Raw genomic sequence first — 27,288 nt, forward strand, 5'->3', positions numbered from 1 at the left:
AGGAAGCACAGATCCTGTGGGATTGGGGGAGAGGATGTTGGGAGATTTCAGGGCCCTCTGGTCAGAGATGGACCTGAACTTGCTTCTGTCCACTGAACCTAGAGATGGGACTAACTTCCCTTGTTTGTCCAAGAGGCTCAAGTAGTTTCTGCTCTGTTGGGGCCCTCCCTCAGCTGCCGCTTTTTCTCTTGTTGAAAGGGGGCCTTAGGCAGATGTGTTGGGAGCGGAGCTGGGCACAGGGCCATGGGGGCCTTTGTTCTTGTTACAGCTCTGTGGGGTGGCAGTGGCCTTGCCCTGCTCCAAGCACATCTTTTTTCCCAAGAGTAGGCTTTGCTGGGCTCTCTGGTGCACCCAAAGTGCTTCTTTGAGGTTTCTGATGTTTGGGGTAGGGAGAGATGTTTGCATGGCTAAGATATAACCCTTCAAGTGCTAAGACACTAGCTGCTTTTGGGTGGAGAGAGTCTCTGGAATATTATCTCCATGTCTTCCTAAGCAGTGTCCTGAACTGCCGCTTCTCTGATGTTGGGTGGAGTGGGGATGGTGGTGATGCCACCCAGGGGCCTGTCCAGGCTGACTTTTGAGTTCACTGGCCAGTCTGCAGTGGGATTGAGGGTACAGGATCTGATTCCTGAGATTAGGGGTGCTGAAAAGCCCCCATTTTCTCTCCTTGAGTCCTTAAAGAAAATAACTATTGGGATATTATTCACATATTCTAAAATTCACCATTTTAAAGTGCAAAATTCAGTGGTTTTTAGTACATTGGCAGTGTTGTGCAATCATCGTCACTAATTCCAGAACATTTTTGTCACTCTCAAAGAGAAACCCATACCCATTGAGTGGCCACTCCCCTTCCTCCCCATTTCCTCATCTCCCCCAGCCCCTGGCAACCAGTAATCTATTTTCTGTTTCTATAGCTTTGCCTATTCTGGACATTTCATATAAATGGAATCAGACAAAACGTGGCCTTTTGTGTCTGGCTTTCACTGAGCATAATGGTTTCAAGGTTCATCTGTGTTGTAGCATGTGTCAGTGCTCCATTCCCTTCTATTGCTGAATAATATTCCATGGTATAGATATACCACCTTTCGTTTATCTGTTAATGGACATTTCAGCTTGTCCACTTTTTGGCTAATATGAATAATGCTGCTGTGAACACTTGTGTGCAAGTTTTTGTGTGAACATCCTTTCAATTCTCTTGGGTATTTACCTAAAATTGCTGGGTCATTTGATAACTCTGTGTTTAACTTTGTGAGGAACTGCTGAACTATTTTCTACAGTGGCTGTTTTTTCATTTTTTTAAAAAGATAGTTTGGTTTATTCTAGCTCTCTCACATTTTCATATGAATTTTGGGATTAACTTGCCAATTTCTGTAAAAAAAAGAAAAGGCCCCTGAGATTTTGATAGGGACTATGTTGAATCTGTAGATTAATTTGGGGAATATTGCATCTTAACAAAGTACTGTTTTCCAAACTATGAACATGGATGTCTTTCCATTTATCTAGGTCTTTTAAAATTTCTTTCAGTGATGTTCTGTGGTTTTTACTGTGTAAGTCTTGCACTTCTTTTATTAAACTCTTCCTAAGTGTTTATTTTTTATGTATCATAAACGGATTTGTCTTTTTTCAGATTGTTCATTGCTGGTATACAGAAATACAGTCAATTTTTGTATATTGATTTTGTATTCTGCAACCTTACTGAACTCATCTATTCTAATAATTTTTGAGTCAATTCCTTAGGATTTTCTATATGCAAGATCATGCCTTGAGCATTTTTAAACCCTCCTGGCTGTTATAGGAAGAGTCTTGGCCCCGGGGAAGCCCCTGCCTCATCCAGGCTTCACACATTTGACCTTGGCTCTCCCCCAGGAGGACCCCTCATTGGAGAGGCATTTTAAGGGCCACCGAGATGCAGTTACCTGTGTGGACTTCAGTTTCAACACGAAGCAGCTGGGTAAGAGGAGGTGTCCTGTCCTAGGCACTAAGTTATGAGCTGAGTAGGTCAGGTTTCCCCATGGGAGGTGTGGTGTGGGGGGAGCAGGGCACAGTGAGGACCCAGATGCTCTGTCTAGACCTGCATCTTGCTTCAGCTGGCCAATTCTCTGTGCACTGGGCTTCATGAGCTCCATTCTACATGCAGAGTGTGAGACTCAGAGAGGTTGAGGGCCTTGCCAAGGTCACATAGCCTTTGAGGGTGGGACCAGGTTCTGGGCTTTTCCCACTGCTCCTCAGCCACCTCTTGACTCTAGCCTGAGGAATGGGCCCTAAACAATGGCTCTTTTTCCTTGGGTCTTCATCAGTTCTGTTGTCCACAGTAATGTGGGCACAGCTTCTTGTTGAAGACGCCTAGCAGTGAGAAGGATGTGGAGCAGAGCTGGGTACTCCCCTCTGCCCACTGCCCTTGTGCTGCAGCTGAGAACCCCTACTTCTTGGCCACTTAGGGGTTTGTACACAGCTGTCATGGCTATGGCTTCCTTGTTTCTATGGATGAGACTCCCCTTTCATCCTGTGGTCAAGGTCCCCTGCCAGAGGCTGCTGGCCTTGTGCCCACTGTAGATTAAGAGGAAACTGGGGGTCTGCTGCATGGCAGAGTGGTTAAGTTTGTGCTCTCTGCTTTGGTGGCCCAGGGTTTCCCTCATTCAGATCCTGGGCACATACATGGCACTGCTCATCAGGCCATGCTAAGGCGGTGTCCCACATAGCACAACCAGAAGCACCTACAACTAGAATATACAACTATGTACTGGGGGGTTTTGGGGAGGAGAAGAAAAAAAATGAAGATTGGCAACAGATGTTAGCTCAGGAGCCAATCTTAAAAAAAAAAAAGAAAGAAACTGAAGTCATTTTTGGTCCAGTTTTGGGACCTCTTATAGGCTTCTGATTGAGTTGAGCCCTCTCAGTGGTAAAAGGCCCATTGGGTTGGGCTGGCTCCGCAGTTTCGGGAGGACGTGCTCTTTAGTGTCCTCCTACGGAGAGATATAGGACCCCATGGGTGACAAGTTTTCCCAGAGGCCCCTTGGGTTGCAGCCCAGGGCTGGTATGTGAAGGGCATCTCTTGGTCTGGTTCCTGTGCAGACCTGCTGCTTGGAGAGCTGACAAGCTGTAGCTCTCCAAACTCCTGGTCTACAGCCACCGGAAGTATGGCCTCTCCCCAGGGGGCCGGTGGAGCTAGGCTGTCAGGCTGCATTTGCCTGCTGTTCCCCAATGTCCTGGTGGAGGTTCAAGGCCCACTAGAGCTGAGGGTCGTAGCATCTCCTCTCTCCTCAGCCAGTGGCTCCATGGACTCATGCCTCATGCTCTGGCACATGAAGCCCCAGTCACGTGCCTACCGCTTTGTGGGCCACAAGGATGCTGTCACCTGTGTGAACTTCTCCCCTTCGGGACACCTGCTTGCCTCCGGCTCCCGTGACAAGACTGTCCGCATCTGGGTACCCAATGTGTGAGTTATAGACTTTGAGGGGCTTGTGTGAGTCTGGGGCCCTGGTGCCAGAGTTGTCCCCACCCAGACCCCCATCCTGGCTCTGGACTGGTCACAGTGGGACATCTACCCCTCTTCCAAGGAGGTGCCATCAGAAGCTGGGGCTTCAGTTGGGGCCTTCCCTTGAGGTGGGGAGAGGGATTCTGGGCTGACCCCGGCCATCCTGGAAGGGATTCCACCTGCTGGTGCTTGCACGTAGGTAGGGGGAGAGGAGGCAGTGCTCTGCTCTCGTGGGGAGGCTCTGGCCTTCCTTATTGGGGACTGAGGCACTCAGGCCTGGATTGACTTTGAGAGGGGCCTCTGAGGGATGGGGAGAGCTGCAGTGTGCCCTTGTGTCGCTGTTATGAGTGTCCTGACTCTGGATGCCTGTCCCCACAGCAAAGGTGAGTCAACTGTGTTTCGTGCACATACGGCCACAGTGAGGAGTGTCCACTTCTGTAGCGATGGCCAGTCCCTCGTGACAGCCTCTGATGACAAAACAGTCAAGGTGTGGTCGACTCATCGCCAGAAATTCCTCTTCTCCCTGAGCCAGCACATCAACTGGGTCCGCTGTGCCAAGTGAGTATCATCCTGCCCGGAGATCCTTGGAGGGACCTGGAGGTTGAGAGGCATAGAGGGGCTGCCAGGTGCCAGCATCTTGACCTTGGGCAAGTTACTTAGCCACTCTTGAGTCTTCCTGAGCCTCAGCTTCCTTGTCTGGGAAATAGGAACAGTGATAGTTTCTATCTTATAAGTTGTTGAGAACCTTCACTGAGCTGACGTGAGACAAGTCAGTTAGTTCATTGCCAGCCACGATGACTCCCTGATGTCTGTGCTGTCGCAGCCCAAGGCAAGTCAGCAGGGGCAACTTATTAGCAATAGCAACACTAACAGTAAGATGATGTCAGTCCTACCACTATACATTTTCTTGTATTCCTCGTAGTAGTCCTGCAAGCTAGGTAATATCACTCCCATTTTATAGATGAGGAAGCTGAGGTTCAGAACAGTGCAGTATCTTGCCCCAGGGCACATGGCAGGTAAAGTGGCAGAGCTGGGATTTGAACCCGAGTCTCTGGTGCTAAGGCTCGCCTACTTTCCTCTGGGGTGGTCTGCTTCTTAGAGGTTGATTTTTCTCCAGAGCTACCTTATGGGGGCCTGAGCTTCTGAGGGGGGTCGGTCTGGAGACTGGCCCTCTCTTTGGTGTAGGGGGGAATGCTGTGGGGATGGGAGCCAAGAGACCCAGAGCACCTTTCAGGGTCCAAGAATTGCAGACACAGACGTGCCTACTTCCAGCTTATTCTGTTCCTTTCAACATAAATTTCTTGTGTCAAATCTCAATGCTCCAGAGGAAGAGGTTTGGGGGTTTCTGGGGACACTGGAAAACCACGGAGTCAGAGGTTGGGGACTGTTACCATGTTCTGCTGGGGACCCCATTCAAGTTACTTGTTCCCCAGAGCATTCATTCCTTTGTCCTTGGAAGCCCTTGATTGTGCTGAGAGGCCTCACCATCAGACTCCTGAGAACAGGAGGGACCAGGCCAGCAGACAAGTGTTGAGCCCACAGTGGGCCTTTGATGGTGGGTCCCCAGGACCTCCACATCTTTTTGTTGGCAGGCGATGTTTTGCTGACCCATTCTCAGAGTCACATGTAGACTCAGGGGACCTGGGAACAGGATAATGATGTTGATGGTGGGCTTTGGGCTGCCTTAATGCTAACAGCACCAGCAGTCAGCACTCACATTGCCATACACCATGTGCAGTGCCAGGGGCCTCCTGTGCATGGCGCTACTGCCTGCTGACCACGAGGTGGGCACTATTCTTACCCATCTCACAGAGGGGAAGCCCTGGCCCAGGATCACTCAGGGTCAGAGCATGACATATAGCCCCGGCTGGTTCCTGGGGTTGGGTAGAGGGAAAAGCAGGAAGGGTGGCTGTGGAGGACCGTGTGCAGTACCCATGACGATGGTGTGACTCGTGCCCTGCCTGGTTCAGGTTCTCCCCCGATGGGCGGCTCATCGTGTCTGCCAGTGATGACAAGACTGTCAAGCTGTGGGACAAGACCAGCCGGGAGTGTGTCCACTCATACTGTGAGCATGGCAGGTGAGTCCCCAGAGCCTGTCCTCCACCTACAGGTGCTCAAGAAAAGCACAGACCTGAGCATGAGAAGGCCCCAGTAGCCTTCTGTGGGCGCCAGCAGCCTCGTCTCTGGTGCTCCCTGCCTTCATGTCTTTTCCTGTTTGAGTGGAATGTTCAGCCTCATCCCCATCCCCACAAATAATGGGAGCACCTAATCTCAAGGTGTGTAATTCTTGGGGCCTCTCTTTTCCCTTCACTTTCTAGTTCTCAGAATTGACATGTCTGTCTGAAAACAGTTGAACCCAGACCCCCCAAAAGCATGTTAGCATGGAACCAGCCCTGGGGGTCTAGTGATTAAGATTCAGTGGTCTCACCTTTGTGGCCCAGGTTCATTTCCTGGTTGTGGAACCACACCACCTGTCTGTTAGTTGTCATACAGTGGTGATGGCTCACATAAAGGACTAAAAACTAACAACTAGGATACACAACCTTGCACTGAAGCTTTAAAGGAAAAAAAAAAGCATGTTAGTATGTTATCTGTGGTGGTGGCTTTATAAATGAAAGGCTCGTCAGGTTCTTGTAGTGGGTGGCGGCCGTTGTATTGTGCCACATCATCGAGAGAGGGAGGAGCCTGCATTTGTGCAGGGACTCACCTGTTCTGGGTTCCTAAATGAACCCTGGCCCTTCCCCATCAGCAGGGAGCCCCAGGTAAGGGCTCCTCTTGAGAGCTGGCCATGATACCAGCCTGGCTGTCACGTATGGGTTTATTGAGGGCCCTTGGCCTGTCTCCTGGAGATAGGTGAGCCAGTGGCTCTGGGGCCCTGCTGGCTCTTCGTGTGTGGGCCTCAGCTAGCAGGGCCTTCCCTGCCTCCAGCTCTGGTGAGGGCACAAGCTCTAACTCTGAGAACCCCCAGCTGCTGCTGACCTTTGGTCTGAAGACCACTTTCTCCACTTGTATTTAGAAGTTGATGCTGGGACTTGCTCCCTGGTAAGTCCACTTCATGTCACTGCTAGCCACTGTTCCCACTCTCTCCTTCTTGCTCTCCCTCAGCCACCTGGTAAAGAAACAGGTCAGAAGGGAGGTATTCTGGTCTGAGGGAACAGCATGAACAGATTTACAGGGATGGGAAAGTGCTGGATGGTTTTGGGTCTGTTCTGAGTCAGGGCAGACCTCCTATAGCACGTGGTGGCCCCTGTCTTTCCAGCTTTGTCACTTATGTGGATTTCCACCCCAGTGGCACATGCATTGCCGCCGCCAGCATGGACAACACGGTGAAGGTGTGGGATGTGCGGACTCACCGACTCTTGCAGCATTATCAGTGTGAGTGTCCATGAGCAGCAACGGTGGGACTGTATGTTGCCAGGCATCTGGCTCGTTGCTGCGGTGCTTAACTGGGCCTGATGATATCACTGGCCGGTGGGAAGGAGTCTCGGGTCTGTTGAAATCTCCAGGGGCAGGTAGTCTGTGGCATGGCTGTCCTGGCTTGGAACCTTAGCCAGGAGATGGAGTATGGTGCTACGTGACAACTACCAAGCATTTTGTTGCCCACTTGTGGGATGGCAGCGTCTCATGCACACTGCAGATCTAGATGGGGAGCCCTTGATGGGACTCTGGCCAGGGCTTCTCTCAAGGGGCACTTCTCAGTGGCTTCTCATGCCACTCGCCTCCCCCTATAATGGAAGCTCTGCCCTTCAGGGCCAAGGTGACAATCCTTGGCCTTGTGGTGAAGGGGGCGTTTCTGTCAAAAGAGGTCAGTGTTGGTGGGACCTTGGCTGCATGAGCCCTGGGGAATCCTAGTCTTTCCATGATGGCCTCCTCCGATGAGGAGCCATAAGCCGTGAGGGTCAATTTAGCTAGGGGCCAGGCTTAAGGGCCAGCCCCAGGGCTGTGTCCCCTGATTTAATTGTAGTCTTTGAAAGGCAGGACAGTGGGCAGTTGACATGGGCTTGTTTCAGGCTCCAGGTGGGAGGTGAAGGTGGGGCAGACTCGGGTTAGGAGGAGATAGCTGAAGGTTTTGGGGTCTGGAGCTGGCCTGAGAGCAGGTGTGACTGGGCAGAGCTGTGAGTCACCACAGTTGTGGGGATGGAGCCCAGGAAGGGAGCTGGTGAGGGGCCACGAGAGGAACTGGGAGTTGTGCAGGAGGCAAAACAGGCGGGCAGGGCTGTGGGCTCAGGGCTGAGACCGGGGAGGGACAGAGCTGGAGTTGTTTGAAGAACAGTGGTCATTGACTTGGGACTAAGTTTAAAGTCTGTGGGCTCACTTCCAAAAGTCACACCTGAAAATGGGAAGGACATATCTGGACAAAGGCGTGGGGCTTGGGGTTCGGAGCTCTCCCCCTTATACCTCCCATAAGCCTTGCCTAGCCGATTCTTAGACTTTTGAGGACAACACTTTCTTGGGCTAACCGGGGCGACTGACCTTCCAAGAAGAGGGATCCTGGTCTTGAAAAGCGCATGGTGGAGGGTGGGCTCTGCAGCCAGCTTCGGCATTCCTAGCTGTGTGACATTGGGCAGGTCACTTTACTCCTCTGGGCCCCACGGGACAATGATATGGCCTGTTTCACAGTGGTGTTGGGAGGGTAAGGAGTTGATCCATGTCAAGAACTTAGAGAGTGCCTGGCACAAAACAGGAGCCATGTACAGTATTATTGACAATGACAATGGTGCTGATGAGGCTGAGACTCTGTCCTGGAGTCAGGAATCTGGTCTCTGGGTCTGGCCAGCTCAGGTAGTCAAGACCTGCAGTACCCTACACCACCACCAGGTGGCAGGGAGCAGCCACAAAGCTGGTTCTTTCCTCAACAGGGAGCCCTGGGGTTTTGTCATTGATGCTGTCTGTTTCAGACAGAGACTTCTAGAACAGAACAGCAGTGGGGTCTGCCCTCTATTGGAGACCACGCCTTTCCCTCCCTTCCTTCAGACTTAGAGGCCTTTCTTCTGCTCTGGGCCAGGACTGAGTTGGAGATTGGGCACATCAGCCCACTTGACTGGGGGCCTGTGGGAGGGTGGGGTCAGGAAGGAGGTCTTGGACAGGGAGAGATGGGAAGGGAAGGTGACGAGTCAGTGCAGTGGTTAGGAGTAAAGGCTATTTCCTGTCTGTGAAGGGAATGGTAACAGTGCCCTCCTTAGGAAGTTTATGAGGATCTGATGGGAGAATCCACGTGAGTGGTGTAATACAGTGCTGGTGACGTGGTTTGTACCACGTAAGTCTTGACACTGGAGGAGAGGATCTCTGGGTGACCCTGGGAGAGTCCAGGCCCACCTCTGAGGAATAGGGATCCTGGGCTTGGTGGTTGTGGTGTGCAGTAGCAGGTACCCATTGGGGAGGGCCTTGAATGTCATGCTCTGGTTCAGGGTCTCATAGATGCAGCCTGGCTAGAAGTGCTGTCACTCGAAGAGTGATGGGATGAGGGGCATCTGAGAGGACAGCAGTGCTGAGAGCCCACTTGGGTAGGAAGCTTGTGTGCCTGCGTAACTGGTAGGTGGGCTGTCTGTGCCCAATGTCTGAGTGAGGGCTGGGCATTAGAGTGGGGCAGAGGTCAGGCCCGGGGGATAGGTTTTGGAGACTGAATAGAGACAGAAGCTAATGCAGAAGGGTGGAGGGGCCAGCTGGGCCCAGGGATCTGGGACATGAGAATGGCTGAGGCCACATCCTGGGTCCCTGTGACTGAGGGGCCATAAAAGAAAAAGATCCATAAAGCAGCCAGAGTGAGGGGTGGGAGCATGGGAGGGCTGAAGAGGGCAGAGCCAGGGAATGAAGGAAACTGGGGTCTTGTGAGGAGGGTGGTCAGGAGGTGGAGTAATGCAGAGCAGTCAGGGAGAGTGCAGGGTGCTGGGAAGAGGTCCCTGGGGTTCTTGAGGGAGCAGGTTTGGCAGTGTGTGGGGGTGGCAGGTCAATGACTGGCAGGGTTGGGGAGGTGATGGGTGGACTCAGATGGCATCGGGGCTGAGTCCTGAGGGGACCTGGGGTGCATGAGGCTGGCAGGCTCCACAGAGAGATTTCAGTCTGTTTTTGCTGCTATCTTTTCCTGTTGTGACAGAGCCACTCAATGAGCCTGCAGTGTCTTATTCCTAAGCCACCCTTAATATAGATCAGAGGTTTCGGGGAGCTTGGAGTACCCCATAAACACCTGGGTTCCCTCTGAGCTCCCTGCCCAGTGCATGGCACACGGTGGGTATTCACAGGGCAGCAAACTTATCTCATCACCTCTAGGCTGACCCTCTGGAGCTCAGAGAGAACCGGGTTGATCATTGGTTGGGGAGGACACACCCCTCACTCTCTTTGCTGCTAGAGGGACCTGGCCATGTCTACTCGGGTCTAGCGGGTCCCCTAGCGAGCTCTGTGGCTGAACCTTCCACCTGAGAGGCTCGCTGTGGCCCCTTAGTGGCAGCTGCTTCCTCACCCCCAGAGGTGCAGGGGGATCTGTTTGGAAGCTGAATCTCTAGGAAGGACCCCGAGCCCTCTGGCAGCAGACTCCTGAGCTGTTTTCTGTCCTTCATCCCTAGGAAATCAGGGGAAAGTTTTTAAGGACACAGTGATGTCCATTGTCTCCCTGGTGACTCTAGATGAGCACCAGCCACTCCTGAGTGGGCTTTGGATGCATGTGGCTGTTGGGCTCTTTTGAGAGAATTTGGTTTATGATACTGCAGCGTGTGGCCAGTGAACCCAGCCTGCCTGTAGCCAGCCGCCCCAGGGCTCTGCTCCATGGAGGGCACTTCCTGTCCTGTGGTGGGTTGTTGGAGTCACTTTGGGCTACAGCAGGCAGCTGGTGCCATTTGTCTCAGGCAAGGAGTTTCTTGGCTCTGGCCTATCACTGCAGGAGCAGTTCTGATTTCCCAATTCAGCACAGAGTTGGTGGGGCTGCTGGAGCCCTGGGAGTGCCAGTCCCCATGGAGGCGGGTCAGGCTCCATATGCTGTGAGCCCACAGAAGGCTGTTCAGACATCTGAGCAGCAGCCCCCGTCCTGGAACCCATAATACGCTTTGCGGTTTATAGGCACGTGCAGGTCCTTTATCTAGTGACAGGCCTGGGTGGTCAGCAGGGCAGGCTACTCCCTATTTCAGGGCTGGGGAGCTTGAGGCTTGCCCACGGTCAGGCAGCTGCGAAGCTGTGAATCTGAGTCTCCAGCTCAGGGCCTCCGAGTCTGGTGTTCTGTCCACCATTCCACACTGGGTTCCTCATGCTGTGTTGATTCTAGCCCTTTACTTGCCTGAGGCACCTGAGAGGGCTTGGGTTGGCCCTCTCCAGAAACTCCAGTTAGAGCTCAGAGTCCCAGGTTCTCTGTCCCTGGTCCTTAGCACACTCCTGGACCTCTGCCCTACCCCAGCTGTGTTCATGGAGGGTTTTAAAACAGCTGTGCAGCCAGCACGGCAGGTCTGCATTCTTTGCTTGGCATTTTGAAACTGAAAGGGTTGAGTAGGAGATGGTGCACTGTCCCACCTGATCTGGCCAACTCACTGGCTCTTTCCTGCCATCCTTAAGTGGGCATTTATGTGACCTTCGCAAACAGGAGTGTTTAGAGTGTGCTTTGCTGCTGGTATTAGAGCACCTTCATTGTGCAAATCCATAGTCCTTTGTAGACCCAAAGCTACCACGTCTCTGGTAATGCTGGTTGTGCATCATGAGAAGCCACCCTCGGTGAAGTGAGCCAAGCTCTTTGTGGTGGGGTGTTGGGGGTGGGGCTTGGCCCTGGCGTGGCCTGCTCCAGAAAGGTATCTCCTACTTGGGCACCTTGGCTTTCTCTGGGCTCCGCAGTGAGCCAGGTTTGCTGAGGGCCTCAACATGCAGAGCTGTGGGGCAGAGTGGATTGTGGGTACCCAGGTCTCTCCTTAGGCCACCTGCTGCCCACAAGCTGCGGCCAGTTCCTGATGGTTGGGGGCAGGGTCTGCAGCAGCCTCAGTCCCACCCTCCCTGGGCTTTTGGTGACCTGTAGAATCTTGACATTGGTTTATCTGTGATCCTGAGTTGGAGTCCCTTCTTTGGGTTAGAGGTGGGGTTGGGGGGATAATAGCTAGGAACTCACAGTTGTGCCCAAATGGCACTCTGCCATCAATTATCACTGAAGTCTGCCATGGAGCCAAGAAGAGGGCCTGCAGCTTTGGGCCGGATGAAAAGTGGATTGCTTGTGGACATCACTGCTCAGGGCTTTGTGACTGGAGGCTCCCCACCTTGTGGGGCAGCTGAACCTCTGTGGGAGACTGTCATGCAGGGGTGATTCTTATGATGAGGCCCCCCTGGTATGGCTCCGCCACCTCTACAGAGCCAGAGAGGCTGCCCCAGGCTGGCGGGACTGGTGAGCAAGGCAGGAGAGTGAGTGGGGAAAGGCGAGTAGGTGTCTGATACATCCCCCAAATCCTGGAATGCCAGGCTGAGCCCTCTTCTAGTAAATGGTTCTAGATGTTTCCACCCCAGCCAGGAACCCTTTGATATTCCTGCCATTTATAGTGGAGCAGGGCTTCTGGCCTTTCTTCTAGGGGAGATTCTCTCCTTGGGTCGGCTTGACCATGTGGGAAGCGCTGGTGTGGTATCCACACCCTGACCTGCCACTCTCACGGTGCTGGGGAAGCCCTGAGCTCACCCTCCCTGCTCCAGCTGCTCGTCTTGTGAGCTTCATCTCAGGTGGGGTGGGGGTGGCGGTTATCCCAGAGCAGGCTGCCAAGGGCTGCAGGAACAAGAATAATGCGCCCTTCTCCAGAGCTCAGGGAGGCAGATGTGCCAGGAGCAGCATATCAAGAGGCCCAAGGGGAGACTGGGGAGTGCTGAGGTAGATGCAGGAGGGCTGCCTCCCAGGGCTGTCCTGTGGGCCTGTGGGGTCAAGGGTGGGCAGGACTCCCCTGGGGGGCTCTCACAGTGCTTCTGCCCCCCTCTGACCCCACTTCTCTGCCAGCATGAGCCAGTATGCAGATGAGCATAGCCGGCCCCTCCGGAGCGCAGGGCACTGGCTCTCAACCTACAGACACAACCTGAAGTGCCTGCAGGACTGTGCCGAGCTAGACCTGATCTCCTGCCTCTCTGAACATGACATACTCTTCTGGGGGGAGGGAAGGATTCACTTTTTATTTCACTCAGTTGTGTAATCATAGTGACCGTATTCTGATGGCTAAAAATTTCTGTAAGTACACAGAGTAAATTAGAAGCCCCCCTATTCCTGTCCTCCCCAGAGATAACCTCTGCTTTCTATCTGGAGCTTCTGTCCACAGCCCTGCTCTGGGTCTGCACATGCGGGTAGTGATGGTCACACTCTGTGCATTACTAATGTTCTTTCTACTACTCCTTGTGGCTGGCACCTGTTCAATTCCTGCTGGAGTTGGCTATGGCTTTATTCCTCTGCTCTCTGTGCCCCCAATTTTGGTAAACACTGAGAGAGCTGGTCCCCCTCCCCCATGGCCTCGAGTGTGGGGAGTGTCGGGCTGTAGGGGCTCCGTACTGTGCCTCTAGGAGCTGGCTGTGCAGACCTCGTGAGCCTCTCTCCAGGCCATCTCTTGGGGTTCTTGGTGCTTAGACAGTGTTCAGACATAAGCATCGTGTTACATAAAGCCCTGGCTGTCTCTCCTAAGTGTGCTTGGGAACATGTATCCTCACTCCCCAGCAACGTCAACACATCAGCTGGGCTGGTGTCCTAGGGGCTTCGTGCATCCCCGTAGGCTCTACTGAGGACCATTTTGTAGTGAATGTGTTTACTGGTCCAGGAATGGTTCCTGCAGCTTCACAGGGCTGGGCTGAGGGGTTGTTTTTAGAATTTGCCTTTAGGTCTGTGGGAATTCTGACTTGGGAGGATCATGGTTGTCTTAGCCCCACTGGTTTCCCTCACCAGGCCTGTATGATGAGTACGAAGGCACCAAGATCCTCCTTGGCAGCTACTCTAAGAAGCTGTGATGTAGCTGGTCCACACATTGCCATCCCCATGTGGCCTGCCTGGGTCCAACTCACCCACTTACTTACCAGCTACTTTCTGAGTCCCGCTCAGTGTCAGGCTCTGAGTAGGGAGCCAAGGACCTAGCACGGCCCTTGCCTGATGGAGCACATGGTCTCATGGGAGACCCAGCCATGAATCAAATAGCTGCACCAAAATATAAAGCCCCTGCTGTGAAGAGTGCACTGACCAGAGACTCATGGCGCTTCAGGAGGACAAATCAAGGGGGTGGCCCTGATGGGCAGGTCTGGGGAGGCTTTCCTGAGGAGGTGACTCTGAACAGTGAGCTTCAAGGCCAGGGGAGGAGGTGGGCAAGAGACTCCTGGGCCCACAGGGAACAAGGGTGGAAAGTTCCCACTGCTGGGGAGCCAACAGGTGGCTGGATCTTGAGGAGTGACAGACACCAAGATGGATGGTGGGGCTTGGGCTGGGGCAGTGGGGAAAAGAGTCATGCATGGGGTTGAGCTGTTGAGTGTGTAAAATGGCAGGACCTGGAGTTGCATGGGCCACGAGGGGCAGCAGAGAGGGACATCTGAGGGCTCACTCTGTACAGAGGCCTCATAGGCTTAACCTGGTAGCATCCCCACAAGTGCCCCTAACACGTGGGTGCTGTGATGCAGCAGGATAAACAGGCTCAGTGTGTCAGGGTGCTTGCTCAAGGTCACCAGGTGGGCTAGGGGAGGCTGGGATTGGAACCCAGGCCCAACTGGCTCCTGAGAGTGTGTCTTAGCTGTCTGCTCGCCTGCCCTCACACACCCCTTCTCCTGTAGAGTTGGGGCATCGTATTGGCATTTCAAGGGTTTGATTTTCCACTTGGTTTTCCTAACGTAGCAGTATGTAAGACAGATTGAGCATTACATTTGAGCCCTCTGCTCTGCTCCAGCTTGACTGCTCAGTGTGGTGGGAGAGGTGGAGGAATTGCTTGATCCCTCTCACCTTGCCACATGGCTCCTGCCTGCCCTCTGTCTCCTGCCGCTAGCCCTCAGCTCTGGATGAGTCTCCTGTCCATTGATCATGCTGCTCTCCTGGGAAATCCTTGAGGGGTTCCTCTTAGCCCCTCTGAGTGATAGCCACCCCAGGCAGCCCTGTGCCAAGCCTTGGTTGGCCCCAATTGCTCATCTTCAGGCTTCAGCTGTGCTCCCTGGGCCACCCAGCCAGCGCCTGACTGATATCCTTCCCTCAGTGCACAGCGCGGCAGTGAATGCCCTCTCCTTCCACCCGTCGGGAAACTACCTGGTCACAGCCTCCAGCGACTCGACTCTGAAGATCCTGGACCTCATGGAGGGCCGGCTGCTCTACACGCTCCACGGGCATCAGGTGAGGGCATCGGCCTGGCACGGAGTGGGTGGGAGACACGGCCTTGAGGCCTGTGCAGGGCTGGGTTCATCTGAGGTGGCCCTTCCCTTGGAGCCCACGGGGGAGTGGTTTCTGTGGTGCCCTCATAGCCTAGGCAATGGAGTGAGATGCAAAAACAGGTTTGCCACCCACAAGACCTGTGACCTCTGGCAGAAGTGCTGGGCCTGGCACTACAGCTGAGAAGGGAGTAGAGGAGTTAAATTGAGTGAGGGGTGGGTGGGCAGGCATCTAAACGCGGTTAGCAGGCTTCCTCTAAGTGGCTGAATGGAATCTGTCCCCTGATGACCTCAGGCGTTCCTTGGTCCAGCAGTTGAGTAGAGCCCAAGAACCCATGCCCTGAGTTGCTTCTGGGGTCTCCTTGGGTTCTGCAGACTTTAAAGCCCTTTGGAGACAGAAACAACAGGTGTCTCACAGAGGCAGGTGCAAAGGAGAGAAATCTTGCTGCGTGTTTGTTTGGGAATTCCTGGAATTGAATCAAGTGAGCAGAGGCCTTCTCTCTGAGTGGCTTTCACCAACGCATCTGGTGCTCTGGACTCCCTGGGTGGGCAGTGGCCAGGCACGGGCCCCTGTCCGGGGGCTGTGGTGAGGTGGGCTACTTGGGCATTCTCTAGCAGCTGGTTGGGTGTGGGCCTCTCACCTCCCACCAGGAAGTCATGGTTGAGCTGTTTCCTGCTGAGCAGAGTGGTCATCAGAATGTCTCCTCTTGGGACATAGTTGCCACACCCAAGTCGGGCAGGGGCGGCGGAGACCAGAGCTTTACAGTTCATCCCCTTCTCCACCTGTGAGCAGGATGCAGGCAGGATATAGAGTAGGGAAGGGCCCTCAGGGCTGAAGGAGGCCTTGGGGTGCTCATATATCTTGGATCAGAAGCCAGGTGGGAGGTGTCTAGCCCAGAGCTCTCTGGATCCCACTGTCATCTGAGTCGGGGCACGTGGGGCCGTTAGCCATGGCTTGAGGGCATGGGCCCTTTCTTCTGCTTTCTTGGGACCTGGAGGCCACTTGCTGCCCTCAGCTCGTGGTGACCCCTTGTCCTCTCTGTCAGAGACACATCTCATGTGAGGACAGCAGGCCTGTTGCCCGGAGCCGGCACATCTAGATATAATGTACGGCACTGGGCTGGGGTGACAGCTGCTCCTGTTGTAAGCTTGTTGGGGAGCCACCTTTGTTAGCTCTTTGGCAAGTCAATTATTTAGATTAATGTGTAACCAGTTTTGGATCTTACAACCAGGAGAGCATTTAAAAACCATGTGAATGCCACTGCCTCTCCTGCTTCCCATAAAAAGAAAGAAAAGGCAGTACACAGAAACACCATGCAAACAGATGTATACTGAGTGATCACCCAGGGCTTTTTCTTTTTTTCTGAGGGTTCTTTAAACACCCAATTCACTTCTTAGGCTGAGAACCCTTGAATGTGGTGTCTGAAATGCCATCCCCATGTTTGGGTGCAGCTTCAAGCACAGAAAGGATCCCTGTTGATGTTGTTCTCCTGGAGAAGTGAAACAGGCCAAGTGGAACTGCATGTTTGCTTGTCTGCTGTTGAACCTAGACATGTGGGAACCAGGCTGAGGGACAGCTGGCAGTTTGAGGGTATAGAGAATGGGAATTGGCTCCATGGAATCATTTCTTCTTCAGGGCACCAAGCTTACAGTGTCCAGAGGAAAGGAGAAGAAGAAGTGAGCTCTGTTCATTTTGCCATCTGTTTGTTTGTTTGTCATCTGCTCCCCAGCTCATTGGGCTGGGCATCAGGGGTACAAAATGGATGTCATGGCCTGGGAAGCAGGGGCCTCCCTGGGGAGGTCCACAGAGCTGAGATGGCATGAGATGAGTTAGGAAACCAGGAGAGGCAGACTGAGTCTTATGTGGTACTTGGAGGGTTGGGTGAAGGAGGGTTGGGTGAAGGTAGGTTGGTTTCTCCCCAGGGTGCAGCTCAGATGAAAGTGGGAATCGGAGTGTGAGGCTCAAATTTGTTTCTGTTCCCAACCTCTCAAAGTCCATATCAAATAGAGAAACTTAGGATTGGTGTGCCATTAGCTCTTCCCATGACACCAGCCCCATGGTGGGCTGCCACGGGCTGGGAGCCCCGGGGCCTGGCTTGCTCAGGGTTCTGCAGACCGAATCGGGGTGGAAGGAGCTAGCCAGGATTGCCCTGACTCTGCTCCATCCCTGCACTTGCTTTAGCCCCTCCTCTTCCTAGAGAGCTGATTCTCTCCTGCCCACCATCTCTTCCTCAATATCCGTGGTGAGACCACTGTGCTCCCCCGATGGTGATGGCAGCTTGCTGCCAGGTTCTGCAGCTGGCCACATGGGCAGACCAGACCTGCTTCCTTGAGAAGACTTTTGGGCTGCTTCCTAATGACGTGGGTGATTGAAGAGTCTGGTCTCAGGGCTGATGTGGGCGTGCAAGTGCAAAGTGCGTAGTACGTGTGGGGCAGGGCTGCCCAAGGAGAGCCTGTTTGCCCTAAGCAAAGCCCTCCTTGCCCTCCAGGCCCCAGGGTCTGCCAGGGTTTGCTGTGGCTCCTTGTTGGGCCTGGCTCTGCCCCTGGGTTTGGGGCAATTCAAAGTCAGCTAATGTTACTTTCCTAAGGGAGGATAATGTGGCTGAGCAGCCTTAATTTGGGCAGTTGTTTAAAAACAGCCCACCAGCTAGACTGTATACCTAGTATATGTGGAGATCTGTGGCCAGGAGTGGGGGCTGCTTTGCTCAGCCCCAAGGGGAGAAATCCATGGAGGCTGGGCCTGTGTTGTCACCTGGGAGCCAGTGTGCTTCGAGGACGTTCCTGACTTGTGAGGGTTTGTGAGATGCTATCAGGTCAGAGTGGCTCAGCTCCAGGAAGTTCTTTGACACCCTGGTTGACGCCTTTGGGGCATGTATTACCTGCACTGATTCCCAGGGAGAGGGCCTGGTAGGGGGGCTGCATCACAAGGCTGCTGAGGAGTGGGCTGAAGCAGTCCTCTTAGGCTTCCCACTCGTTAAGTCCATTCCCTGTCCCGTCCTTCCAGGAAGATGTGCACCTGGGCTCCTGGGTGACTTGAGCTTCCGCATTCTGTCCCGGGAGGTGGCTGAGTGCCTTGTAAAGCGCAGCTGCCACCAGCCACTTCCTGAAGGCCCTAGGGCTTCTGAGTGGGTCCCATATGCCCAGGGATTCTGTCCCACAGGTGAGGATGGCAGATATGAAAGCACTTTTGAGTCCAGGTGGGGAAACTGAGGCCCAGAGAGTGGTCTGGACTTGTAGGGACCTCAGGCAGCTTAGGATGGCAGAGCTGGGACAAGTATCCACGTCTCCGCAGTCTCCACCACACTCATCTACGCCCTTTAGAAGTTGAGTTGTGATTGCACGCTTGTTTTTAGGTCACTGGTCTGTGTAGGAGGCCCGCAAGCCTTGTGGCTGCTTGTGTCCTGGCCTTGCTGCATATGACCCCATTTCACCAGGATGGAACCCCATGAAACTTTGGTTTGGATTTGGAGGACCTCCTGTGACAGTCCCCAGGCATAGCCCTGAGAGAGCCATGAGAGGGAGGGCTATTGAGTTTTTCTGCCAAATAGAGCAGGAACTCCCTTGTGCTTCCAGTTTCACACCTGTGAGAAGGGACAGTGCAGGCTGGGGGTCAGAGGCCAGCTGAGAGAAGCCAGCCACAGGGAGCTGATGCTGGGGTGAGACAAACCTTGACCAGGAGTGGGGGCTGTGTGTGTGCCAGCGAAGTGTCCCCATGTCCTGTGTGAGGGCAGGGCCTGAGTGAGCCCCTCTGGGGAAATAGGGAGGGAGGGTCAGGTGAGGCAGTGCCATTGGGCTGGTGCTCTCTTGTCTAGCTTGAGGCCAGAAGTCTCCTGATATGCCATTCGGTGTCTCGTAATGTCACAGGGGTACCAGGATGGAGGTACTTGCTGACTGCCGAGCTAAGATCAGGGTCACCCACTGCAGCCTGGGTCTCCTGGGTGGGACCCACGTGATGGCATTGAGGGCAGCTCATCAGCCCAGGAGTCTGACCATGCTGGCCATTTGGTGGTTCTCTGGTACATAATTGGCACACTTCCCATTAGCCCATGTGAGGCCGGCTCATTTTGTGGGACTGGGGTAGACGTCAGTTACAAGTTTATGGTGAGCCTGAAGGATTTGGCTTCTCTCCTAAAGTCCTAGCTTTGGAACTCTGAGCTACAAGGGGTCATTCAGGGAGTGTGGCTGGGGACTGAGAGAGGCTCCTGCCCCATGGGAGCTCGACGCTGCCCATGCTGTACTGCAGGAACAGCTCATCAGCTGCAGCTGGGGCCCGTGTGGCTCTTCAGAGGCTTCCACGGGGTGAGTGTCATTGAGTGACTTGGCTGGCGGGCCAGAGAGCGAGGCAGGCCCTTTCCTGGCTCCAACTTGCATGGACTCTAGCCCTTAAACAGCCCTGCTGCTCCAGCTGCACAGAGCCTCAGTGATGATAAGGCAGCAGTGGCGGCAGGTTTCCAAATGCAACCCGAGCAGACACTGACACCTTTGCCAGGATGGGGGGGGGTTGGGACAGGCTGGGGTCTGTTGGGGCTGAGAGGTAGGGTACCCTCTTTACCCCCCTACCTCCAGCTGAATTTGCCCACCCTGGGTGGCAAGTAGACAGAGAAGCGAGGTGCTGCCAACCTGGATATGGCACATTGCCTTCCTTCCTCCACCTTTTCAACCCTGGGGACATGGACAGTTTCTCTCTCAGGGCTTGGGCTGGTAAAGAACCTGCACCAGTCACCTTTGCCAGCTTCTTTGAGTGAGGTCAAGTGCCAGGATGCATTTGGTTGGGAAGGGTTCACACAGCCTTGTCTGGTGGGTGTTGATGCCCAGCTTTCTAAGGAAGCACCCCTAATATTTCTAGGAACAAACAGCTTGTACCCACCTGTTTCTAGTTTGGCAAAACGATGGGCACTCTTCCACCTTGTTCAGCTGAAAAAGCCTGAGCTTTGAGAGGCTGCAGGTGGGAGGAAATGGCATTGGGGTCAGACCATTCCAGCCTTGCCTCTTACTCTGTGACATTGGGCAAGACCTTGACTTTGCTGAGCCTTTTCTCATCTGCAATGACTCCCCTGTCTGCCTCGTAATAGGAGAGGATGTGTCTGCATTGCCCAGCACCAGACAGAGTAGGTCCTCACAGATGTCAGTTCATTCCACTTCTGCTCTCAGAAAGTGATCCCATGCTATAGTAGGTGAGAGCTCTTTAAAAGGCCATTTAAGTTTCTGTTATGGGCATGGTCCTGGCACCATGGGTGGGCAGGCAGTGTTTGTTAGGAAAATGAGTCAGTGGTGGGGGTGTCTGATGACTTGGCCCCCATTGATGGGCACAGGGCCTTAGCTGTCAGTCCCTCCCCCTCTGGGGTGGATATTGCTGTTTCCCCTCCTCTCACTCACCCACGGAGTCTCTCCAGGGTTTATCTGGCTTGTCATTTTGTTTAGGGTGGTTCTCATCTCCTCCAGAACATCCCCTTGCTTTGGCTTCTCTTTTGTCACAAAACTCCTGAAAGCCATCCCCTGACGGGTGGGCTGTGGTGGCTCCCCTGACCTAAATGCACTTGTCTCCACCAGCTGCCCTGCGTGGGTTTGCCCTGCCGGCGCCTTGGTCTGCATGTCTCTTTGCCGTGCCCTTTATTAGTCCCATCCATTGAGTCATGTTTTCCAGGCCTGACTCCCAGAGGACAGGCCGGGTGTCTGATGGCACTAGGCTGGCTGGGATGCCAGTGCCCTCTGAGGTTCTGGAAAGTCTTGCTGTGGGATCTGCCATGGCCATGACAGTTAAGCAGGAGGAAGGGGAGTCCCTGCTTCTTGCTGGATCCAGTAGAGACTTAGCAGTGTCAGGGCTGCACAGGAGCCTCCTCGTCCCATCTCGCCCGTCCCTTTGTGGCAGGGAAAACTGGCAGGAGAGGGAAGGGCTTTCCCACCAACTACAGCTATTACTTGAAGCCTTGTACCCCGAGTGAGGCCCTCGTAGCTCTGTGTGGCAACTGTGGGGGCAATGTGCTAGAAATACAGATTTATTTTTCTGTATTTTCTGAAACATAATCTTGAGCCATGCTCATTTGGTTTAAGTCCCCAGAGCTATTTGGGAGAAGATGGTGGGCGGGACGTGGGTGGGGAGTTAAATCTGGTGTTTGTGGCTGTGCAGTTGGTGTTCGTGTCGCTGTGGAGTGACTGAATTGCATGGGGACTGATGGGCTCATGGTTTCATATGCCCCAACCAGCCCGTGGTGCCAGTAAGCAGCCATGGCCAAGGGCCCAGAGCCCTGAACCAGGGCTGGGTGAGGGGCTTTGCTCAGAGGCTTGGTTGTTGTGAAATCACGGACTCAGAGTATAGGATCCCCCAATGTTACTGGGAGCTTGTACCATTCCAGAGCCTAGGCTGGGAAGTGGCAACAAGGGGGACTCACTCTTGAGAAGAGGCAGCAGTGTGACAGAGTGGCCTGGGGCACAAGCTGCCCCTCGTGCTGCTCCAGGTGGAAGGAAGCTCTCCGAATGTACCTCTCCTCTCTGTCTTCCAGCACTCTGCAACTCTTGTGTAGTCATTTCATTTTGGAGAATTACTTCCATGGTTGGGAGGCTCATACCTGGCTTGGATGGTTGGGCACCTTCTGGGAGAAGTGAGGGGACATCAAGAGGGAGGCCAGCTTATTTATTCCACCCTAAGTAACCAAGAAGTCAGCCTGGCCCTCTGTCTCCTGCCAGCAGCCCAGGGTTGAAGACTGGGAGCGGGTGTCCTCGGCCGAGGTCAAGAGAGAGTATGGTGTTCATGAGCAGCAGTTCCTCCCCAGATGCTGCTCCTTGTCCATGGGACCACCACTCGAACACAAGAGCCAGCCTATGGCAGATGCTGGTGGGCGAGGGCGGGTGTCTTCTTGCTGGGGTTTGTGGAGGAAGCAGCACGGAAGGCTAGGTTGCAGTCACCCTACATGAGCTGGTGGTCCAAGACCGCCACCCACACCAGAGGCCTCTCGGGCCTCTGTGGCCTCTGTGTCTCTGTTTGATGGCAACTCTTCTTTTACTTCTGTCTTGGGGCATATGGTGTGACAATCCTTTTTGTCCACTGGCCGTCACAAAAAACATTTCAAAACCCTTGTGAGGTGGTGGTGGTTGGGGGTACCTGGCTGGACCTTTGCCAGCATAGTTGTCGTGGGCACAGGGGTCAAAGTTTAGGTGTTCAGGCTCCTCAGTGAGTCAGGTGGGGAGGCAGTGAGGAGAGTGGGGAGGTTGGACAGGCTGCAGGGGGCTGCAGAGTGAGTCACCAGGAGCTGTGGGATCTAAACACCATGGGCTCCTTTGTTGTGCCTTTTTTTTTTCACTTTCTTCATTGATGCTTTGCGCTTTGAAAGTAAAGAAACCAGGGACTATGGGTCCCTTGGGTCTAGAAGTTGGCAGGGGAGAGGCGGCGTGTGGTGAAATGACTGGGTGTAGGTCCGGCCCAGCTCAAGGGCCAAATGTGGCTGGGTCAGGAGGGAGAGTCGGGTGGGAGGCTAGGCTGTGTCCAGTGCTCTTGATGATCAGGCAGGATCATCTCACAAAAGATTCTGAGCAGATCCAGAGAGGGAGGAAGGACCTGGTTGAGCCCATGGGACATCCCTGCCAGTGGATCTGGCCTGGAGGCAGATTGAACAAGGGCCTCAGGTGGGTGGGCATCTCCATTGACCAAGGGCAGGTCGGACTCCACACCACTGAAGGCCCAGACAAGAGCTATTGCTCAGAGTCACACTCGGGAGTCACTGCAGAGGCCCTAGGCATTGCCTGTGGGAAGAAACAATTTGGCAACATCCCTGCCCTGAGCCAGTGAACAAATGGATTAAGAGTGACTAATTAAGTAAAAGGAGTAACCCAGAGCGAAGGCAGAACAGTCTCAAAGAACATGCATCACAGCTGATCACTGTCAGCGATAGAGACTCCCCGCAAGGCCTCAGGGTGGGGAAACTTTAGAATGTACTCCTTAATAACTGCTGGGCTGAAGAGAATCACAGTGGAAACTAGCTGTTTCCAAGTGAATGACGGTGAAAATATTACATATTGGAAACTTTTCGGATCTATCTAAGGTGGTAATCAGAGGCAAATTTGTAGCCTTAAATGAATTTCTTTAAAACCAAGAAAGATTGTAAATAACTGGATGAAGAGCTCAGTGCAGGAGGCTACAGAAAGAACATGGAGGAGGAGAAGACCTTCTCATTCTCAGTGTTTGAGGAGTGTGAGCAGTCTAGTGGGGCTGGAGCACTCCTGAGGGCGGAAGTGGGGCTGGGTTGTCTGGGGCCCCAAAGGCTGACCGAGGGATTAGGGACGATGATTGGCAGCAGTGGAGAGCCCATCTGGGTTCCAGTCCATGGTGGCTTTGGCCCGTAGTGGAGCCCGGGCCAGCCATTCTTGGGCTGTGCTCTGAGTGCCCTGGGCTGCTTGCATGGACCCTGGATAGAAGGGCAGGAGCCTTTGTGGCAGGCCACCCTTTCCAAGAAGACTGAGGTACCTGGTGCGGGAGCCAAGCAGTGCTGTTGGTACACGGGCACTGTTAGGAGGACTGTGGGCCTCACCCCCTTGAGATTCCCCTCCCACCGTACTTGTTGTTCCCGCCATCCCTGGAGTTTGCTGGGACTTGGACTCTGGGGAAAGCTCTTGCAATTTTTGTCAGGAGGGCTCCCAGTACCTACTGTCTGGCTCTGATCCCCCTGCTGAGCCATGGGCTGCTTGGCCTCCAGCATCTTGTCCCCAGCTTAGCATCTGGTGGTTGAGTGACAACAGGAAAGGAGACTGACCCACAAATATTTGTTTGGTTCCTTAGTTGCTGTGACTTCTTGGAAACCTGCCATTCCTCAACGAGCCAGATCTGGGCAGGCAAAGAGCCCGGCTTTTTTGACACACCATGTACTGGTTTTCTTCCCTTTTCTCTCTTCCCTCTTTGTTTTTCCTCAAAATGAACATAGTTTTATTTTGTTTATATAGTAATGTAGCAATGCCATATACTCATTGTTAAAAAATTCAAAATATGGGAAATTATAAAAATTTCCAAGAATCAAGTAAAACTACCTGAAATTGCACCCGCCCCCCACCCCCGCCACCATAAGTCCTATAAACCTTGTTAACCCTTGATGACTATCTGCCTGGAAGAGATCTGAGTGACACCCCACCTGCCCTGGTCCTACACTCAGGCACTGCGCACGCAGCCCATAGTGCCTTGCACCTGGGATTTCATACTCACTGATGTAATTGGACATTGTTCCCCGTCACTAAGAATGGATCTCCTTTGTCCTGTTGGATGGCTGTGCAGGACTCCCTGTGATTCCCATGCTCTTGGGGCCCCACCTGCGAGAGAAGGCATTGAGGGGCACAGACTGGAGGCTTTGTCTCTGGTCTCTCAGGCTGTGTTCTCCCCCTTGGACATGTTACCCTTAGGAAAGGTAAATGTACAAACTACTCTGTGAGGACTAAGTGGGTCAGTGCAGGCGAAGTGCTCCCAGCCAGCCTGAGTGCTCAGCGTTAGCTGGCCTTGTACTTACTTTCTTCTTCATCACCCCCAGTATGGGCACCTCAGAGAGGAGGAACTGTGGATAGATTCCAGAAGCATGGACAGACATGTTCCCTCCCTCCAGGGTGCTTAGGCCCAGGGGGCAGCTCTCAACCTGCCTATCTCTTCTGGGCGGGAAGAAGCTGGCCTTGCTCCACGACCACGGGTCCCTTTTCCAGCCCACAACTTGTCTGGTCTTTTCTGGCATCTAGTGGAAGGTGCTTCCCAGTGTTCTTCTTGTCCATGGTTCTGCCGCTTAGATCAGCCCCGGAGATACCTCGTATGGGCAGTTGGGGTTTTTGCTGCTCCTTGTGTTGGTCTGGAGGAACTGAGGTGGCCTTTGTGACAGTGGCCACACTATTGTCATATAGTAGAGAGCCTCTTTTATCTGATTTTGCTTGGGAAGTGTCAAATACTGCCACACTAAAGGTTTGGCTCAGAAGAAGAGATGGTTTGTGGTGTTGTGCTGAACAGATTCTTGCTCTGTGCATCTTTCTGCAGTGGATTTCAGGCATGTGGGGGAAGAGCCCTCCCTCTTTACTAGGAGATCATGCCCCCCCTGCCCCAGGCCTGGACATGCTCACTGGCCCTCAGTGTGCTGGCTGGCACAGGCCTGGCATCACCCTTTGGACAGTCGTGCAGACCTTCAGCACCTGGGAAGCCAGAGTGGGCACATCTCCTCCTAAGGTCCAAACATAAAGAAAGTGACATGCACATTAGAGAGACACATCCTGTTGCTTCTCTGCCCAGGCACCTTCCATAACCCCCTCCCCAGCCTCCTTCTTGCCCTGGTTCTGGCCTCTTGTGTCGCCTGGGCTCCCTGACTGTGCCCTTCCTCTGCTCATTGGCTCCTCCTTGAGGCTCCATACTTCTCTGGTCCGTTGCAGGGTGATATAGGGGAGGAGATGGCTTGGGTCAGGAGGACCAAGTTTTGACCCCGTTGCTGGGATAAGTCAGTGCACCTCTCTGACCTCTGGCTCCTCCTTGGGAAGTGGAGACAGTGATGCCAGCCCAGCAGGGCTGCCAGCAGGTACTGTCCTGTTCATTCCTCTCTGCCCACCTGTGGCCCCATGTGGCCTGGCCTTTGACCTGTGAGTGGTGTTTGGGAACAGAGGTCTCAGCAGTGGTGCTCATACCTGGGTACCACAGGTTCCTTGGCCAAAGGCTGAGGAGGAGCATGGGCTGAATGAGGCCCCCAGCCCTTTGCCCTCCGGCTGCCGCTCTCATTCAGGAGCTTCTGGTTTTCTTCCTGTGTGTTTAGAGTCTGGAGTGACCTTTGGTGTTTCTTCTTTTCTGTTTGCTCCCGTAGGGTCCAGCCACCACTGTTGCCTTTTCAAGAACAGGGGAGTATTTTGCTTCTGGAGGTTCTGATGAACAAGTAAGTAAAGCATGGTCTGAGGAATCTCCGCTGATACTGATCAGAACAGAAGAGGGGGCCAGGGCATCTTAGGGGTGGGCTGGGTTTCACCAGCTTCCTTGGTGGCTTTCAGCGACCTTGAAGGCTGGATCTTGGGGTGAGGCACTCAGACCCTTGCCTCCCTAGCGCAGTCTCCTGCAGGAGCTGACCCTGTGGCAGCATCTCAAAACCCCCACTGCTCAAACCAGCATGGATTGGAAGGAGTCTGTACAGTCATTGCCGTGAAAAAGTTAAAACAAAGCTTTTTAGTAACTTCTTTTTCCTGATTATAAATGAGTAATTAGGTAGCAATTATTGGATCCTTGCTGTGGCCTGGTAATGTGGGCAACGTGGCAAGAGCTTCATAACTCCTTTAATCCTCATGGCAACCCTGTGGGCCAGCCCTCTCATCACTTCGTTCTGTAGACAGGGACACTGCATCTTAGCAGATGCAGAGCTAGTGGCTTCCCCAGAGCCTCTGCTTTGACATTTGTCACCCTTTGCTCCTTGACCTGCTTTGTTATGCTCCTTGAAGTGTCATTTTCAAATTCCATGGCTTCAGGGAGAGGACTTGAGTGAGGAGGTCCTGTCCCACCTTGTCACCGTTTGTGCTGAGGCTTTCCGCCTGTTAGCCTGGCGCACCCTGCCTAGTCTGCTAAGCACCGATGACCTGTCTCCTGGTGGGCACCTTGCCCCCAGGCTCTGCCCCAGAGCCTGGCACCTGGAGCTTCAGGGGCATTGAAGAGTCCACCCGTCGGAAATCTTTCTCCAGGTTCCCCATGCAGTACTGCTTGTCCAGAGAGCTGCACTCCCCTCAGACAGAGAGGAAAGGGTGGCTGCTCTGAGCTGCTGTTGACCTGGAGTGTTGTCCAGAATGTTCAGACTCTTTTTTTTTTTTTTTTTTGAGATTTTATTTTTTTTCCTTTTTCTCCCCAAAGCCCCCCGGTACATAGTTGTATATTTTACTTGTGAGTCCTTCTAGATGTGGCATGTGGGATGCTGCCTCAGCATGGTTTGATGAGTAGTGCCATGTCCGCACCCAGGATTCGAACCAACGAAACACTGGGCCACCTGCAGCAGAGCACACAAACTTAACCACTCGGCCACGGGGCCAGCCCCAAGAATGTTCAGACTCTTGATGCCAGCCTCACAGCTCTGACTGCTCAGCCCAGGAAAGCCCTATTGGCCTCTCAGGCAGCCCCAGCCCCAGCCAAATGGAGCGATTTTGGTTGAGTCTCTGTCAGTAAAGCAGAGGGTGGTTAGAGTCTCTTTTAGCACAGTCTGGGGAGGAGGCGGCCGGCATCTCCCCACACCAGCGCCACTTCCTGTGCTAACCGGCCAAGGAAGGAGCACAGCCAAGGGGACGCCTGAGCCGTCCCTCGGCATGGAGGCCTGGCTCATTGCTTAGAAGACTAGGGAAACTACTACAGGAAATTCACATTGTAAATAAAGTCACAGTAAAAGAAATTCTCACAGTATGAGAGGCAACCTGTAGAAAGTGGGGCTTCTGCCCACTCTAGCCTCTCCTTAGGCAGCCACTGCTGTCAGCTCCCTAGCTGCCTCCTTTTTTTTTTTTTAAGATTTTTTTCTTTCTTTTTTTTTTTT

At 53.6% G+C, this 27,288-nt stretch overlaps 1 protein-coding gene across 10 annotated transcripts in view; it reads left to right on the forward strand.

The window, feature by feature from the left end:
- POC1A (POC1 centriolar protein A) overlaps positions 1-27,288 on the forward strand; it is a 95,743-nt gene that overhangs the window by 23,516 nt on the left and 44,939 nt on the right. For 7 of the 10 annotated variants that reach the window (XM_070575135.1, XM_070575127.1, XM_070575132.1 and 4 more), the window contains exons 2-8: positions 1,867-1,951; positions 3,265-3,436; positions 3,854-4,033; positions 5,446-5,553; positions 6,735-6,850; positions 14,626-14,759; positions 25,597-25,665. In XM_070575135.1, coding sequence (XP_070431236.1) covers positions 3,276-3,436; positions 3,854-4,033; positions 5,446-5,553; positions 6,735-6,850; positions 14,626-14,759; positions 25,597-25,665 — 768 coding nt within the window. In that variant the 5' untranslated portion in view covers positions 1,867-1,951; positions 3,265-3,275. Of the gene's footprint in view, positions 1-1,795; positions 1,952-3,264; positions 3,437-3,853; positions 4,034-5,445; positions 5,554-6,734; positions 6,851-14,625; positions 14,760-25,596; positions 25,666-27,288 lie in introns of all 10 variants that reach the window. The other 3 variants (XM_070575130.1, XM_070575136.1, XM_070575134.1) reach the window with 1 other exon arrangement.

The sequence above is a fragment of the Equus przewalskii genome, chromosome 15 (genome assembly GCF_037783145.1).
Source record: "Equus przewalskii isolate Varuska chromosome 15, EquPr2, whole genome shotgun sequence".
NCBI lineage: Eukaryota > Metazoa > Chordata > Mammalia > Perissodactyla > Equidae > Equus > Equus przewalskii.